The 13102-nt window shown below is 69.3% G+C and overlaps 3 protein-coding genes across 10 annotated transcripts; 2 read left to right on the forward strand and 1 right to left on the reverse strand.

Annotated features, from left to right (window-relative positions):
- The first annotated feature begins 393 nt into the window (after positions 1-393).
- PUSL1 (pseudouridine synthase like 1) lies at positions 394-2690 on the forward strand. Its single transcript, XM_037498858.1, has 8 exons — positions 394-467; positions 566-629; positions 751-938; positions 1020-1169; positions 1252-1422; positions 1789-1840; positions 1915-2077; positions 2163-2690. The coding sequence occupies exons 1-8, from the start codon at positions 394-396 to the stop codon at positions 2231-2233; spliced, it is 933 nt and encodes a 310-aa protein (XP_037354755.1). The 3' UTR covers positions 2234-2690.
- Positions 2405-9376, reverse strand: INTS11 (integrator complex subunit 11). 3 transcript variants are annotated; one of them, XM_037498855.2, is made up of 17 exons: positions 9316-9376; positions 8734-8831; positions 8402-8475; positions 7440-7668; positions 5301-5399; positions 5190-5224; positions 4863-5001; positions 4647-4711; positions 4274-4463; positions 4055-4138; positions 3889-3978; positions 3598-3760; positions 3398-3505; positions 3254-3315; positions 3036-3178; positions 2834-2963; positions 2406-2746 (listed from the first exon to the last, which is right to left on the reverse strand). In XM_037498855.2, the coding sequence occupies exons 1-17, from the start codon at positions 9341-9343 to the stop codon at positions 2681-2683; spliced, it is 1803 nt and encodes a 600-aa protein (XP_037354752.1). In that variant the 5' UTR covers positions 9344-9376; the 3' UTR covers positions 2406-2680. The 3 variants fall into 3 exon arrangements, with proteins under 3 accessions (XP_037354754.1, XP_037354752.1, XP_037354753.1); XM_037498856.2 differs by having other exon boundaries at positions 2407-2746; positions 3892-3978; XM_037498857.2 differs by lacking the exons at positions 8402-8475; positions 8734-8831; positions 9316-9376 and adding an exon at positions 8335-8395 and having other exon boundaries at positions 2405-2746.
- Positions 9377-9552: 176 nt separating this feature from the next.
- Positions 9553-12617, forward strand: CPTP (ceramide-1-phosphate transfer protein). 6 transcript variants are annotated; one of them, XM_054690997.1, is made up of 4 exons: positions 9553-9573; positions 10032-10232; positions 11107-11288; positions 11373-12616. In XM_054690997.1, exons 3-4 carry the CDS (start codon positions 11167-11169, stop codon positions 11893-11895), a joined length of 645 nt encoding a protein of 214 aa, XP_054546972.1. In that variant the 5' UTR covers positions 9553-9573; positions 10032-10232; positions 11107-11166; the 3' UTR covers positions 11896-12616. The 6 variants fall into 6 exon arrangements, with proteins under 6 accessions (XP_054546972.1, XP_054546971.1, XP_037354520.1 ...); XM_054690996.1 differs by lacking the exon at positions 9553-9573 and adding an exon at positions 9673-9786; XM_037498623.2 differs by lacking the exons at positions 9553-9573; positions 10032-10232 and adding an exon at positions 9673-9786 and having other exon boundaries at positions 11155-11288; positions 11373-12617.
- The last annotated feature ends 485 nt before the right edge of the window (positions 12618-13102 follow it).

Here is a 13102-nt window from a genome sequence, read left to right on the forward strand (position 1 = left end):
CCCGCCCGCTGTCACCGCCGGGGAGCGTCGCCCAAGTCGGGCCCGCGCGGCCGCCGGGGGCGGGGCGGGGCCGCGCCGCGCGCTCCGGGGGCGGCGGGGGCGGCGGGCCGGGCGCGGCGCCCACGCCGCGGGAGGGCTCGCGGGCGGGCGGCGGGCGGCGGGCGGCGGGCGGGGCGGGCCGGGCGGGGCGCCTCCGGGCGGCTCCACGCGTCGGCCGCGGCCGGCACTTTGCACCCGGTCCCTGGCTCGGCCCGCCCCGGCGGCGGCGGCGGGGGCGGGGCGGGGCGGGGCGGGGCGGGGCGGGCGCAGGCGCGCGCGGGGGGGCGGGGCCGGGGCTGCTGCGCGCGCGCGGCCCACGTGCGTCCGGACCCGCGCGGCGGGGCTCGCCCGGCCATGGGCTCGGCTCCCGCGGGCTCGGCGCGCGCGCGCTACCTCGTGTTCTTCCAGTACGTGGGCACCGCCTTCAGGTGCGGCCCTGGCGGCCCGAGCCCGCGGGGGGCGCGGGGGGCGCGGGGGCGCGGGGGGCGCGCCTCGGCCCGCTGACTCCGCGCGTCTCTGCCCGCAGCGGGGTCGCCGCCGTCAGGGGCGCCCAGCGCGCCGTCGCCGTCGGGGTCCAGAACTTCCTCGAGGTGAGCTCCGCCCCGCGGGGTGGGGGCGGGGCGCGGGGCGGGGTGGGGCGGGGCGCGGCGGGGCGGGGCGCGGGGCCCCGCTGGGCACGTCCCCGCGGGTTCGGCAGCGCTGGCCCCGCAGGAGGCTGCGGAGCGGCTGGGCTCGGTCGTGCCGGTCAAGGTCACCGTCTCCAGCCGAACGGACGCCGGGGTCCACGCGCTGAGCAACGCGGCGCACCTGGACGTCCAGCGCCGCCCGGGCCGGCCGCCCTTCTCCCCGGAAGCCCTGGCGCGCGCCCTCAACACCCACCTGACACACCCGGCCATCCGGTGAGGCCCCGCTGGGCCCGCAGCACGGGCGGGCTGGGGGCGGGCCATTCGCCGGCCTGACGGCCCGGCCCCCACGCACAGGGTCCTGCAGGCCTTCCGCGTGCCCAGCGACTTCCATGCGCGCTACGCAGCCACGTCTCGGAGCTACCTGTACCGCCTGGCCACTGGCTGTGCCCGGCCTGACCAGATGCCCGTATTCGAGAGAGACCGGTGCTGGGCGCTCCGGACCGAGTGAGTGGTCCGCGGGGAGCGGGGCGGGCGTCACACCGCCCTACCGGCCACCCCTTCCTGACCACTCACCTGGCCCCTGCAGCTGCTTGGATGTGGCCGCCATGCAGGAGGCTGCCCAGCATCTCCTGGGCACGCACGACTTCAGCGCCTTCCAGTCAGCCGGCAGCCCCACCCCCAGCCCAGTGCGCACACTGCGGAGAGCCTGTGTGTCCCCCCACCCGGCCAGCCCCTTCGCCCTTCCCCAGGAGAGCAGGTGCGTCCTGCCTGGGCCCAGCTTCAGCTCTCGACGGCAGCAGACCTGAGGCTGGATTGGGAAACCCTCGGGCCTCACTGGGAGGACGCTGGCCGGCTGACCTAGCAGCTGGAGTCCCTGCTGCTGGGGGGACACCCTGGGCTCTGGACTAGTGGGTGGATCTGGGCAGCTGCGGGGAGGGCCCTCAGAAGCAGCTCCGGGCCAGTGGTTCGGCCCAGCCTCAGGGTGTGCCCGCGCGAGGGCACAGGGCAGGGGCCCCAGCTTGACCTGGGCTCCTCCCACCAGCGCCTCTGGGCTAGGTGGGCAGCAGAGCTTGATGGTGCCAGAGTGCCCCCCCCCCCACCAGCCTGGCCCATGTCCCCACAGCCTGCGCTTCTGGACCGTGGAGTTTGAGAGCCAGTCCTTCCTGTACAGACAGGTGGGCACAGCACGGGCCCTCCGGGGCTGGGGGGCAGCTGGGACCCCTGCAGCAGTCTTGGCCTTCGGTCCCAGGTGCGGAGGATGACGGCTGTGCTGGTGGCTGTGGGGCTGGGGGCTCTGACGCCCGCTCAGGTGAAGGCCATTCTGGAAAGCCGGGACCCGCTGGGCAGGTACCAGAGCCGTGTGGCTCCGGCCTGCGGCCTGTTCCTGAAGTCGGTGCAGTACGGAGGCCTGGGTAAGAGGCAGTCGGGTGCCCTCCCCACCCCTGTGCTGGCCCCATGCGGGGTCAGCGTCACATGAGCGCGCGTCTGTCCCTTTAGATGGCGGAAGCCCAGCCTGTGCCCGTGGGGAAGGCCAGGCCCCAGGGAGCAGGGAGGCCCCAAGCGGATAACTGGAGACCATGTCCCGAGGTGACCAGTCAGCCAAGGTCCTGCCCCTGGGGCCAGCGGGAGCAGCTCCCCGTGAGGCAGGGATGAAGGGGATGGCGACTCTTGCTCACGGCCCACCAGCAGGAACTGCCTCCCCAGTGACCCGGGGGGCCTCCTGCACCTGTGCGCCGGCCCCCCGCAGCAGCACGCACGCACAACACAGGAGGGAGACTGGGGCCGGCGCTTCTGGCTGTGCTTTACTGGAATGTCCTGGGGGTCCAGGAAGAGAAATAAAAGGTCCAAAGCCCACAGGTCTGTTCAGCCCCCAGGCTGGCCGGCGACACGCGAGTAGGCACTTGACACGGTGGACATCCCAGGCAGTGAAGGGACGGCTGGGGCAGGCGTGGGCCGGGGGCAGAGATGGGTCCTCCGGTGGCACAGGGCGGCTCAGGGCAGCCCAGGTGGTGGCTTCAGCTGGGGGCCTGGGGCAGGCCCTTCTTGAGCAGCGCCGTGAGGTAGCTCCCCAGCTCTTCATCCTACAGCAAAGGCCAGAGTGCGTCGCCAGCCTGCCCACCTTGGTGCCCCGCCCGCCTGCCCACCTTGGTGCCCCGCCCGCCCCTTACCTGGTAAGTCCAGGAAACCAGTAGCACCTTGGTGCTAGGGTCCTCGGAGTGGGCAGCGGCCTGAACCAGGATGGACTCCACAGTCACGGAGCCGTCGGGCAGGTGTTGCACGCAGTGGTCCTTGAGGACACTGGGGGGACACCCACACTGGTGAGGCCCTGCCCGCACCCCACCCCCACACCACGGTTGGGCAGACGCCCACCTGCGCAGGTGGCTGTAGACGCGGGCAGCAGTCTCCTGCTCCTTGCGTGGGTCATGCAGCTGCACCCGGCAGGTGAAGCGCAGCTGGTGCTCCGCCAGGCCCAGCTCCTTGAGGGCCTGCTCCGAGGACACCAGCCGGAAGCTCTGCGGGGAGGCGGTCAGTGGGCAGCCCGGCCCTGCCCCCAGGGCCCGCCCCCGCGGCCCCGCCTCCAGACTCACACTGTCCTTCATGATCAGGGTCCCGTGCAGGAGCCGGGGCTTCTTGGCATCTGGGAGGAGGCCTGTGGAGAAGCCCAAGGTGGCAGCTGCCCAAGGCGGGGCTGCGGTCCCCACCCCTCCACGCCCCGGCTCCCCCACACCTACCCTGTGCCATCTCCCGCTTCAGCAGCCCCAGCGAGATGCCCACGGGGATGCTGGGGCTCGTGGGCAGCACCACCGTCTCCCCGTTGGCCGGCATGTAGCAGCTGACCCCTGGGTGGGGGACAGTGGTCTCAGTCGGCGTGCACTGCTCCTGGCCCGGCCCGCCCCGCCCCGCCCCACCCCGCCGCGGTGCCACCGCCTACGGAACTCCTGCTCGATCTTCTGCCGCAGGAACTCCATCTTCTTGGCCTCCCCATGCACCAGCAGCACGTTGGCCGGCTCCGCCTGCCCCACCAGCTGCATGATGCCCTTGGCGTCTGCGTGCGCGCTGAAGGACATGTACTCCACCTGCATCTTCACCTCCAGCTGCGGGCCCAGCACACGCGTTGCTGGGCGGCCAGTGCAGCCCAGAGGGACCACCACCCAGAGGGGCCAGGGGCCCGGAGCCCAGGAGGGGGCACCAGGGTGGGCGGGGTGGGGAAGGCGGGCCTCACCACCTGCCGACCCTCCATCTCCAGCTTGCGCTGCCCGCTGAGGATCTTGTGGCCCACAGTGCCCTGCACGCAGTAGCCAGGCATGATGACCTGCGCAGGAAGAGAGCGGCTGTGCACCTCACAGGCTCTGGGGTTCCCTGCCCCGCGGGGGCCACCGTGCCCTCACCATGTTCCTCTCGTTGCCCGCCCACTTCCGGAAGATCTGCAGGGACTGGCCGGCGTGCAGCATGCCGGGGGTGGCAAACACTACCTGTGGGGGTGCAGGTCAGGGAATCGGGGAACCGCAGGCCCAGTGCTCGTGAGCTGCAGCGGGCCCTGGCTCTAGGCCTGCGGGGAGCGCCGGCGGGGCCGGGCAGGCGCCGGGCAGGTTCCGGCCAGGCCTCACCATCGGCCCTGGGTTGTCGGCAAAAGCCCGGTCGAAGGCCTTGATGTGCTTGAACTCGAACATGTTCCTCTGCACGAAGGTCTTGCGGATCTTCTGGTTCGTCCAGGTGATGAAGAGCTTGTAGTAGTGGTTGGCCTTCTCTGTCAAGCCCGTGGAGAAGTAGATGGGGGCCTTGAGGTTCATGCGCTCCCTGCGGTGGGCAGGCGGGCCACAGTGAGGGGGGGCCTGGGCCACCTCCCCACACCTGGGTGGGCAGCGCCCGCACCCGCGTGCCCACAGCAGCTGGAGGCAGGCTGGGGGGACAGCCACACCGGCTCAAAGCCCAGTCAGTCACACCCTGACAGGCCCGCTGGCCGCCCGCCGTGGCACGCACCAGAAGGTCTCCAGCAGGATGCAGAGCTCCTGTGCCCGGCCCAGGGCGAACACGGGAATCAGCACCTGCAGGTGAAGGCATGTGGGCAGGTGCCACTCCAGGCCGGGGCCCACATCCCGGCAGGCGTGACACCGTTGGCGTCCAAGATGTGGAGGACAAGCAGGCACCCCATGGGGTGCCCCCACACAGGCCGGTCCCACGCCGCCCCTCCGCTACCTTCCCGCCGCGCTCGACGGTCTCGTGGACCTTCTTCAGGAAGTCACGCTCCCGGCAGCGCTTAGAGTCGCGGATGGTGGTGGCGTAGGTAGACTCCGTGATGAGCAGGTTGGGGCGGCACCGGTCGATCCAGGCGGCCCTGGCGCAGCGGGCAGTGAGCACAGCTGCGTGTTGGCCGCTGCTGTGTGAGCGCCAGCCAGGACCCAGTGGGAGGGCCCAGGCCACACAGCACCACATAGGGTACACGGACATGCTGACCACCCAGGCATCCAGCGACCGACCCACCCGCCACTGCGGCCTGCAGTGACCTCCCCCCCGCCAACTCACCCCAAGTGTCTATCGGGGGTCATGTTGTAGTCACCCTACAGAGGAGATGGCTATGAGGGGATGCCTCCTGCCCCCCGCAGCCTCTACTCCACCCCAGGTCCCGCCACTGACCGTGTAGACCACAGACTCCGAGCCCACTTTAATCTGGAACATGGCAGCCCCCAGCACATGGCCTGCGTAGTAGGCCTTGATTTCCAGCTCGTCATCAACCTGCCAAAAAGAGGCCAGGCTCGGGAACAGTGGGCAGGAGCAGCTAACGTCACGCTGAGCCTTTTGCCGCCTCCCGCCTCACACACATGACACCAGCTTTCAACCAAACGAACTGAGCAGGAGCCCGCGACAAGGGCCCCCGGGGAGCCATGGCCTGGAGAAGCAACTCCGGGGCCGCCTTCCACACTCAGAGACAGGATGGGACGCAAAGCATCAGCCGGAAACCTAGCAACTGTGACAGAGGTCAAGTCCTAAAGCCAGAAACTGCAACGCCCAAAGGAAGAAGCCAAGGGGTGATCTAACGGGACATCACAGAACCAGGAGCTGATGAAGCGAATGCACAGAGGGGCATCCTGCACGAAGGGGCCAGTGAGAAGCGGTGCTCGGGCCCTCCAGTCAGGGGGAGGGGCGAGGTGAAGGGGGGGGCTGATGAGAGACATCAAGCCGCAAGTTCCAGAGGCGCCACGCCAGGGGCCAAAGCAGAAACTGAGTGGTGAGCCCGGCTAGCGCAGACCCAGCTAGGTCTGTGGTGGCCTAACAGAGAAGAGCCTCTCCAGGCAGAAGGGGGGACAGCAGCTCCAGGTCCAGGGAGCGTGGCCTGACCCCATGTAGACACGGAGACTCCCTTGCCTCCTTCAGGACAGAAAGTGGTTCATCCCAAGGGAAAGGGGACGTGGGTGGATGGCGGAGCACAAAGCAGAGCCCAGCAGGCCCCAAGGGGGTGGCATAGTGCCCGCATGAGAGGGCACCACAGTGGCTGTGCCCCTCCCCCACCAGGACAGGCCATGGCCCAAGGGCCTTGGCCTTTGTCATCCAGGGCGTATCTTGTGGCCGCCACCACTCAACTGGTCGTGAAAGTGTCACCAACTGAACAAGACGAGGAGAGGACTATAAAAAACCAATCCTGGGACTCGCTGGTGGCACAAAGAATTAAGATAGAGCACTATGAAGCTGTTCCACCCACTGCAGCACAAGTTCGATCCCTGGCCAGGGAGCTACCCACAGGACACAACAGACCTCTCCTGTCTCCCCTCGGCAGTGCATTTCAGTAAATCCATCTGTTCCGCTCCCCATCCTGTCTCTGGAGAGTCCTCACCCCCCGCATCTCTGGCCTGCACCCTAGCTCTTATATGCATAAATATGTAAGTCCTAAAAATGAGAAAATAGGAACTCTATGGCGGTACAAGGGGCTTATGCACAGCACTGTGAAGCTATCCCAGCCTCTGCAGCGCCAGTTGGATCCCCAGCTGGCCAGGGAGCAACGCACATGGCGCAGCAGACCTCTCCTGTCTCACCCGCTGCTCCCCTCAGCAGTGTATTTCAGTCTGCCTGTTCTGCTCCCCGCTCTGTCTCTCGTGAATCCTCTCACCTCCCCCACCTCTAACTGTACCCCAGTTCTTATATGCATAAATCAATCTATCTTAAAAAAATTTGAAAGCAACAGGGCAGCCCCGAAAAGACAGTAAAAGAAGAAAAGATGCCATGGCGAGATTCGCGGCAATGCCTGGCCCGCCCCACTGGGACAGCAGCCAGCCCGAGAGCCACGGGTCCTGAAGCCGCAAGGCTGTGGGACAATGTGGACGAGACCGTCGGGGCCAGTGCTGCCGCAGGTAAAGGAAACGGGTGGTGGAAGTGGCGCTAAAGGCCGACACTCACGTCCTGGCCACAAAGGGAGCTGCCCAGAGCAAACAGACCAGCGCTGTGCCTGTGGCCGGCAGCCCAGGCCTGGGAAAGTGATCACCACCACCGCCTTCCGGTGCGTGCCACTGCTACCCTGACCTGCCCTGGATGCCCAAAGACGCTGACGGGGACGGAGCCTGTGGGCTGCCCGCCCACCCCCCCAACCCCAGGCAGCAGGCCCACCCAGCTCGGCCAAGTGTCCGCCCAAGGGGCTGGGCCACCCGTTCCAGCCGCCACGCACTCAGGCAGACCCGGGGCCACACAGTGGCCTGCGGGCTCACGGGGGGTCAGCGTGGTGTGGAGCCCCAGCCAGCCTCGTGCTCCCTGATGCCCCCAACACCCCCACAGGTGGACCCTGACCTGGACAGTCTGGTGGAGGTGGACGGCCACCACCTTCTTCATGCAGTCCTTGATCATCTGGGAGGTAAAGAAGTTGGCCTCGCCCTTTTTGTCCACGGCAATCTTGCGATAGTCCTCCAGCAGGATTGGGCAGATGGCCTGGGTGGGGTGGGTCATGTAGATGGGCCCGTCGTAGCCCACCATCTCGCTGAAGTAGGGGAGTGCTCCACAGTGGTCCAGGTGAAAATGGCTGTGGGGGGCATGAGTCAGACCACTCGGACCTGCTAGCAAGCCTCCTGAGCCTGCGCTGCTCGGACCCGCCAGCAAGCCTCCCGGGCCTGCGTGCTGCAGCGAGCCAGGGGTCACACAAGTCCCGCCCCACCAGCTTGGCATCCAGCCAGCATCTGGCGAAGCAAATAGCTGCAGCTGCTTCCGCACGGAAACAGCAAAGGGGCTGGCTGGGGAAAGGTCCCCACCGCACTGGGTGGTCAGGACAACCCCTTTGCTGCTCACACCAAGGCCGGGAGTAGGGCACAGAGTTAAGACCAGGCCGGAGCAGTGCTTGCCCCACAGCAGGCCGTGGTGCCAGTGTGGGCAGGCAGTATGGGCGCGGTCAGGTCCTCCGGGCTGCAGGACCACTAGAACAGGCCAAGACCCGCTGCCGAATGCTACAGAGAGCTGAGGCGCAGCCCATGGCGCCCTTGATCAGGCACCTCTGCACCAGCAAGGGCGGCCTCCCTGGTCCAGCTACCGAGAGGCGCCGCGTCTCCCTGGGCACCACGCCTCTTATCTATTCTCAGGGGAACGGCCAACAAGCACATGGTCAGGCCCTGGCATACAAGGCCGAGGGCAGCGGCCAGGGAGATGGGGAGCAGACCAGGTACCTCGGGTCCAGGTGAGGGGCCGGGATACCCACCCTGCACAGGCCCGGCTGCTCTCCCAGGCCTGAGGGCCTTTGAGGGGAAGGCCGTGCAGGTGCCCACCTGATGATCACACAGTCCAGAAAGTCAGTCAGCCGGCCGCTGCGTGTGATGTAGGAGAAGTCGGGAAAGCGTCTCTGTGGAGCCGGGAGTGCGTCAGTGCTGGGGAACTTGGGGCAGGTGCAGCCAGGGCACTGGCACCCAGGCCCGGTGTGAAACACGCCCACCCAGCAGGATCTGTGGATGCCCCGGTCCGCCCACCCCCAGGAGCCAGTGAGCAAGGGCTTCCAGAATCACAGGACCATGGCCCATGCCACACCCCTCCCCTCAGGGCTGGGGGTCTGGCTGGGGTCCACCCACAGCAGCGTGGGTGCTAGGCAGGGCCAGGGACTCACGTCATCATTGAAGCCCATGTGCATCCCGCAGTCCAGCATGACGTTCTTGCCCGCGATGGACACCAGGATGCAGCTGCGGCCCACGTCCTGGCCGGCCCCTGCGCGGGACAGCCAGTCAGGCGCCCACCTGCCTTCCCAGCCCCAGGCCGGTCCCCAGCTCCCCCAGGCCGCGGGGAGCTGGGGGGCGCCGGTTCCCCGCCGTGGAACGTGCAGTGGAGGGGAGGGGGCCCGGGCGCCTGCCCTGGCTCCCCGCCGCGGGCCGCGGGTGTCGGACCGTCGCGCCCGCGCGGGGCCTCACGCCTCTCCCTGGAGCCTCAGTGGGGCTAGAGCTGTGGGGCCGCCGCGGCCGGGGCCGAAGCACCTCCAGGAGGCCGCGCTGCAGCGAGCACAGGCGGCTCCGGCCCCACGGTCCGGCACGGACCCCGACGGGGCGGCGGCGCGGGGGCCGCTGCCCGCCCCAGGGCCCCGCCCCGGCCCCGCCTCGGCCCCGCCAGGCTCGGGGCGCCCCGACGCTTCGCCAGGCGAGGCTCGCCCGGCGCCCGGCGCAGGCGCGGAGCCCACAGGCCGGCGGGGGGCGCTCACCGAGCGGCGTGACCCTGATCTCGGGCATGGCGCCGCCGGATGTCCTCTGGTACGGCACGGGCTCGCGCGGCGCATGCGCAGTCCCCCGGGGCGGCCGACTTCCGGTGCGCCGCCGGGAAACGCGCCTCTCAGTCCGCGTCCTGATTGGGCGGCGGCGGCGCAGCCCGGGGGGCGGGGCCGGGGCGGGGCGGGGCGGGGCGGGGCGGGGCCGGGCCGGGGGTCTGCGGCGGGGCGCGCAGGTGAGCGGCGGGCGCGCAGGTGAGCGAGGGCCGGCAGCGGCGGGACATCCGCGTCCAACCGAACCGGCCGGGATGGCCTGGGCAGAGGCGAGGGGTCGGGCCCGGGAGGGGCCGGCCCGCCCCCGACCCCCCCAACCGTGGGCCTCAGCCGAAGCGGCACCCAACGGGACCCGGACCCCACCCCACTAAGCCCGGGGACCCTGCCCGGGGGCGCCTGGAGCCTTCTCCCCAGGTAGACTTGCAAGACTTCCTGGACCGGCCCTGCCCTCACCCGCCGGCCCGCTGGGGGCGCAGCGCTCTGGGCTCCCCCTGTCTTGTCGCCCACCCCGGGGCGGGCGCTCAGGCCGCCCTCCAAGCCCCGACCTTGGGTGGTGGGCTCCCCCGGGGTGGGGGGTCTTGGCGGGGCCTCATCTCCTCCCAGAGCTGGCAAGCTGCCCAGCCCAGCTGCAGGAACACTGCCCTTCCTTTGTCCCCAAGCTCTGCAGGGTCCTGGCAGCTCCTGGCAGCTGCTGGCTGGGCTCTGGGCAGGAAGGCCAGGCCCACGGGATGTCTAGGGGCCAGAAATGTTAGCCCTGGGGACTCAGAGGCCACCTGCTCAGTAGATGAAGACGGCCTGTCCCGGGGAGGGGACCCTCCTCCGAGACCCAGGCACTGCTGTCCCCCACACCTCATGACAAGGTGAGCTCCCCCCTGGGGACCCCGCCCAGTGCCAGGCATGTGGCCCGACCCGTTGGGGCTGGCAGGACCTCAGCACCAGCAGCCACTCCTGGCAGCCTGGGTGGTGGGCAGGGCAGGTGTGCTGACCCACCTTCCCGGGAGAGGAACAGCCCGTCAGGGGACGTGAGTGACTTATCCCCAGGCTGGAGGCATAAGGGCCAGATCCAGCAGGTGAGAGATGCACTGAGTCCCCAGGGCCTGCCACCCTGCAGTGCCCACCCTGTGCAGCAAGGGGGCAGGCCAGGGTGCTGGCAGCTCACCCTCAGTGCCTGGCCGGGCCAATGTACACTGTGTGACCAGGACCCAGAGCAGGCCCTGCCTTCAGGACTGTGGTCTGGCACACCCCTGGAAGTTTCTGACACGGGCGGTGGCCGTGGCCATCTCTGGCCCAGCCACCCTTCAAGTGGGAGGTGCGCGGTTTCAGTGGGAGGGGAAAGCTTGGCGCTTGCCGTCGGCCCCTGCAAACGCCACCCTCAGCACCCCAGTGAGCAGAGGACCAAGCCCCTTGCAGCCCTGCCCTCTGCCTCCTTCCCTGTGTCCATGCTCGCGAGGTGCTGGAATTTCCTGTCTTTGTCGCCTGCCCTCCCCCACCAGAAAGCTGCCTGGACAGGCTGGACGGGCGGGAAGGCTTCGCCCCACATGCCTAGACAGAACCTGGCTCGAAGGGGAACAGACACGCTCGGGACACAGATGATGGGGGGCCTTGGGAGGGGTGCACGGGCACAGCGGGCAGCTGCTGGGGAGGGCTGGACCGGGCAGGGCCACACGGGCCATCAGTGGGGGGCAGCAGGGCCCAACCACTCATTCTCAGCCGCTCTGCCCACCATGACCCAAGGACCCTGCCAGCTCAGGAGACACCTCAGCAGCCCACTGTGTGTTCCAGCGCGCACGGAAGATGGTTGACGTGGAAGAGAGCTTCAACCTCAGAGTCGTCCTGCTCAACTTCAAGCAGTGTCTCAACGAGAAGGAAGAGGTGCTGCTGGACCCCTACCTGGCAGGCTGGAAGGGGCTGGTCAGGTGCGTGTGCGTGGCTTCCCTCCCCTGCCTGCCTGGGGATGTGTGCCCGCCGGGCACCACTGCGCTGAGCCCTCACTCCCCCAGGTTCCTGAACAGCCTGGGCGCCGTGTTCTCCTTCGTCTCCAAGGACGTGGCAGCCAAGCTGCAGATCATGGAGCGTCTGCGGGGCGGCCCGCAGGGGACGCACTACAACAGCCTGCAGTCCATGGTGGCCTACGAGGTGGGCGGCGGGCGGGTGGACCTGCAGCAGCGCTCCCGCCACCCCGACTCCGGCTGCCGCACGGTGCTCCGCCTACACCGCGCCCTGCGCTGGCTGCAGCTCTTCCTGGAGGGCCTGAGTGGGGGGCCCGAGGACGCCAGTGCCGCCACACTCTGTGCTGACGCCTACAGCGCCTCGCTTGCCGCCTACCACCCCTGGATCGTCCGCCAGGCCGTGGCCATGGCCTCCTGCACGCTGCCCTCGCGCAAGGTCTTCCTGGAGGCCATGAACGTGGGGCCACCCGAGCAGGCGGTGCAGATGTTGGCCGAGGCCCTGCCCTTCATCGAGCAGGTGTACAGCGTCTCCCAGAAGCTGTACGCAGACCACACCCTGCTAGACCTGCCCTAGGGTGGCATCAGGCGGGCGCAGTGGCCAGCGCCCACCTGGGGACAGGAAAGCTACCGTCAAGCCAGGGAGCTCGCCGGGAAGCCGGGCCCCCCATGGCTGCCCGCAGGCTGGGACAGGCCACCACAGAGAAGGCGGCGCTGGCCGTCTGCCCCTCGCCCTCCCGCTGCTTGGCTGCACACCTGACCGTCACCCGCAGGCAAGGGGGGAGTCGGTGTGGGCTCAGTGCGCAGAGCCGGGAGCTGCCCCCCCCCGCCTGGCGTGACTCACCTGTCCCTGGCCAGTCTCCACCCCGCAGCGCACGGGAGTCACACCGTGGACGGCACCCGCGTCGGGCCTGAGTGTCCGCACAGCCAACACCACCCCCTTCCCTGCCCCTGCTTGCCCTGTCCCCACAGCGCCGGGAGGGCCTGGGGGCTGTGCTTTGGGGGGAGGCCGCGCCCCCGGCGACCTTAAGCACAGGCGCAGGGGCCCTGGGAGCTGTAAGGGGCTGTGACCGCGACGAATAAACGTGCTCAGAGAACCCGGCGCCACACCCCAGGGCGATGAGCTGCGTGCCGGCCACCTACCAACCGAGGGAGGGAGTGCCAGGGCTGGCCCCCCGATCAGGCCCCATCTTCACTGCAGGGGGGCAGGAGACCCCCAGGGGCCAGCCTGGGGTAATCTGGGCTCTGAGCCCTCCACCCAGTGTCAGACCCGGTGGCTGCGCCCACCCCCAGCAGGGCCGGTGCCCGGGACCAGAGCGCGAGGTCTGCGCGGGCGGGTGGGGCTGCCTGGAGCCCTCCCCCCTGTACGCGGCTCCCAGGTCCCCAGTAAGTGGCTGCTGATAAGCACCCCTGCCCCCAAGCCAGGCGAGGGTCAGGGGACGCCCGAAGTCCAGGCGGTAAGTGCCCGCCCGGCCATCAGGGCCACTGGGCACCTGGTGCCAACCCAGCTGCCACCCATTTGGTTGCGGCCTTCCGTCCCACCCTCATTTGCACGTCCCGGCTGCGGGCGCTGCCCCGCAGGAAGCAGCTGCGACAGCCCAGCCCTGGCATGGGCGCAGCCTCTGGCGGGGCCCGGCGGGCGCGCTGCTCCGGGAGACGCATCCCTCGGGCTGCAGGCGGTGCCCGCCCAGGCCAAGAACCGGTGTTTCTGCCACCAGACTGCGGGACGCTGGCACCTCCCGGCCCGCCCGTGGGAAGCTGGGGACCCCAGGATCCTCAGCAGG

The sequence above is a fragment of the Talpa occidentalis genome, unplaced genomic scaffold, assembly GCF_014898055.3.
Source record: "Talpa occidentalis isolate TD23 unplaced genomic scaffold, MPIMG_talOcc4v2.1 talOcc4.9, whole genome shotgun sequence".
In the NCBI taxonomy this organism is placed as follows: Eukaryota; Metazoa; Chordata; class Mammalia; order Eulipotyphla; family Talpidae; genus Talpa; species Talpa occidentalis.